The following is a 2,637-nucleotide window of genomic DNA, read 5'->3' on the forward strand; positions in this document are numbered from 1 at the left end:
CTAGAAAATGGCCCCAGAGTTGAGACCTATTCAACCAACAAGAAGAGGACAATCCAACAAGGTTGGTGAAGAATGAGAGGCAGACCCCCAATGTACTAGATGGGGGCTGCAACAATGGCTCTGCGACAGTAACCACGCTGAGGGGCCGTGCTGCCTTCTCTTGTGCATGTTCTCATTCTCATTAGCACCGACACTGGGCCGGGAGCTGGCAGATGACCGCTCCCCCCGCCCCCCACCATGGACAAATTGATCCTGGAAGAATGCCCCTGGGAGGGAGGTCACCCAGGGATGACACCCTGCTACTATGGGTTGGATGTCCCTCTAAAAACAAGATAAAACCCTGTAATGTAAAACTGCATGGGGTCATCAGCCTCCCCAAACTAGCTAATCCCAAATTGTTAACTACCACTAAATCCTATTGCTAAAATCCAACCTCCTTTGCCCATTGAAGGCCAATTACAGGACCAGATTGACAGATCATATCTTTAAACCTTCATCGTATTCCTCTCTGGTCATCCACTGGGACTTAAAAGAAGAAAGATGGGCCACTACAGAGGCTCCTAGCCAGACACTGAAGTTTCTATTGGAACCCACCCACACGGAGGAGTCGGCGGGAGAAAGGAGGTCATTGGTGACCAGCTCCTTGCACAAGCGCTTGGAGAACCCAGGGTACAGGGTGTTGCCCCCACAGGCTACCACATGGGACATGAGAATCGGGTGCAGCGTGCTGTCGCAGGCCTTCAGCGACTCCAGGAACAGCTGGGAGATGCTGGGCCCCGGCAGGTCGAACACGTGAGGACTGAAGAACATCTCAGGAGCCAGCTGCTGCATGGGGGTCAGCTCCACCGTGGTGCCGTCGGGAAGCTGGTATGTGTTATCATTGTCGGAGCCGCCGGGCAGACTCTGGAAGAAGTCCAACGCCTTGGCCAGGTTCAGCGGCACGTAGCACTTGTTCATCTGAGTCTTCGCCACCGTCTCCATCTGGAACAGGTTGCGCAGGTCAGCGTCTTCCTTGAAGAGGCTCTTGCAGAGGTAGGTGGAGAGATCCTGGCCAGCAAACTCCAGCGTCTGGCAGCTGGAGTGCACCGGGTACCCCAGGTGGAAAGACTTCACTCGGGTCAAGCCGTAGCCGGAATCCACCACCACACCAGTCAGGTGGCCGGAGGAGTACAGCGACATCTCCAGCTGGTCAGCCAGGAGGAGGGAGGGCACATCCAGGAACTCAAACATGATCTGTAAGAAGAGACAACCACTCAGTGCATGGTCCCCGGACCTGGGGCTCAGATCCATGGGCTTCCCCAGACCAGGGGTCAGCAAACTTTTGAGACAGAGAGCCAATCCTGTCCCTCACAATTTAAGTTATTTGAGAGCCATAAATGGGTGATCAACAAATGGAACCACCATTATCTAAATAATATCCTTTAAAGTTTGTTTCAATTTTACGTCACAGACATATGTATATATTTAAGGAGCCCTATATAACCCCAGAGCCAAAATTTGCCAACTGCAGTCCCAGACCTACGGCTCTCAAAGCAGGCAACAGCCCGGACCCCCATTCTAGGAGACTTAAAGGCTATACACAGGATTTGGGTCCTGGATACCCTGGAACGCATGCTGTGGGGCTGCACAGAGGGGGATGTGGGGGGGGGGCAGGACTCTAAGCAATCGGCGACATGACAGAGCTGGATGTGGCCATTCAGAAGATTGTCTTGGTGATGGCCACGGAGGAGCAGTCAGTCTGTAGGAAGGGATTGATTTGTAGTCTGAATCATCCCTTTAGGAGAGAGGTGTTTTGTTGTGTTGTTTAAAGCAAAAACAAGAAAGTGCCGCATCCTTAGCACTCAGGAGCCCTGGGGACGCAGTGGGCTGGAACTTACAGGTCAGCAGCTTGAACCCACCGGCTGTTCTGCAGGTGGAAAGATGAGGTTTCTGCTCCCATAAAGATTTAGAGCCTTGGAAACCAACAAGGGCAGTTCTACTCTGTCCTGACGGGTCACTCCTACAGTCAGCATCAGCTCGAATGCAGCGAGTTTTGTTTTTGTTTTATATTCACCAATGCCTTCCAAACACAGAGTAGGCGGGGAAATGCGCTCACTGCCTGCTAGTTGAGAGCCTTTTGCTTTGTTTTAATAATAATGCTCCAAACTTCAAGGAGAAACTGGAATTCCAACATTATTCCGTTTGATGAAATCCCCGGACTGATTTCTCTTCTCTCCCTGCCCCATTGGGCCCTGGATCCTTACCCCTGTTACCATCCAACCCATTCCAGCTCACAGCCATCCATGGGTTATACAGAAGAACTGTCATGCAGGCTTTGCCTGATTGTAATCCTTATGGAAGCAGATTGCCAGCCCTTTCTTTCACTGTGCCACTGGTGGGGGTGGGGGTGGGTCAATCACCAACTTTTGGGACCGTTGTTGTTGTTGGTTCTGATTCAGCGACCCTATGCACAACAAGCTGAAACGTTACCCTTTTGATTAGGAGCTGACTGCAAACCACTTGTGCCACCCAGAGAGACAGGGGCACGCATCAGGTGCCTAGGAAATATCACTGGACAATGCTTTAGGAAGCAGAGTCCTTGGTGCCCCGTCATGGCTGGACACAAGGAGTGCCCCCACAGTCCAGCCCCCTCCCCAG

General features: G+C 52.1%; 1 protein-coding gene across 1 annotated transcript in view; it reads right to left on the bottom strand.

Moving 5' to 3' along the window:
- Positions 1-8: 8 nt before the first annotated feature.
- ACTL8 (actin like 8) overlaps positions 9-2,637 on the bottom strand; it is a 5,599-nt gene continuing 2,970 nt past the window's right edge. Inside the window, exon 2 of the mRNA XM_004705152.2 lies at positions 9-1,233. Within this exon, the coding sequence (XP_004705209.1) occupies positions 478-1,233 (756 nt within the window). The 3' untranslated portion in view covers positions 9-477. The remainder of the gene's footprint in view (positions 1,234-2,637) is intronic.

Source organism: Echinops telfairi, unplaced genomic scaffold (genome assembly GCF_000313985.2).
Source record: "Echinops telfairi isolate 266 unplaced genomic scaffold, ASM31398v2 ScPeMD7_7457;HRSCAF=8495, whole genome shotgun sequence".
Classification (NCBI taxonomy): domain Eukaryota; kingdom Metazoa; phylum Chordata; class Mammalia; order Afrosoricida; family Tenrecidae; genus Echinops; species Echinops telfairi.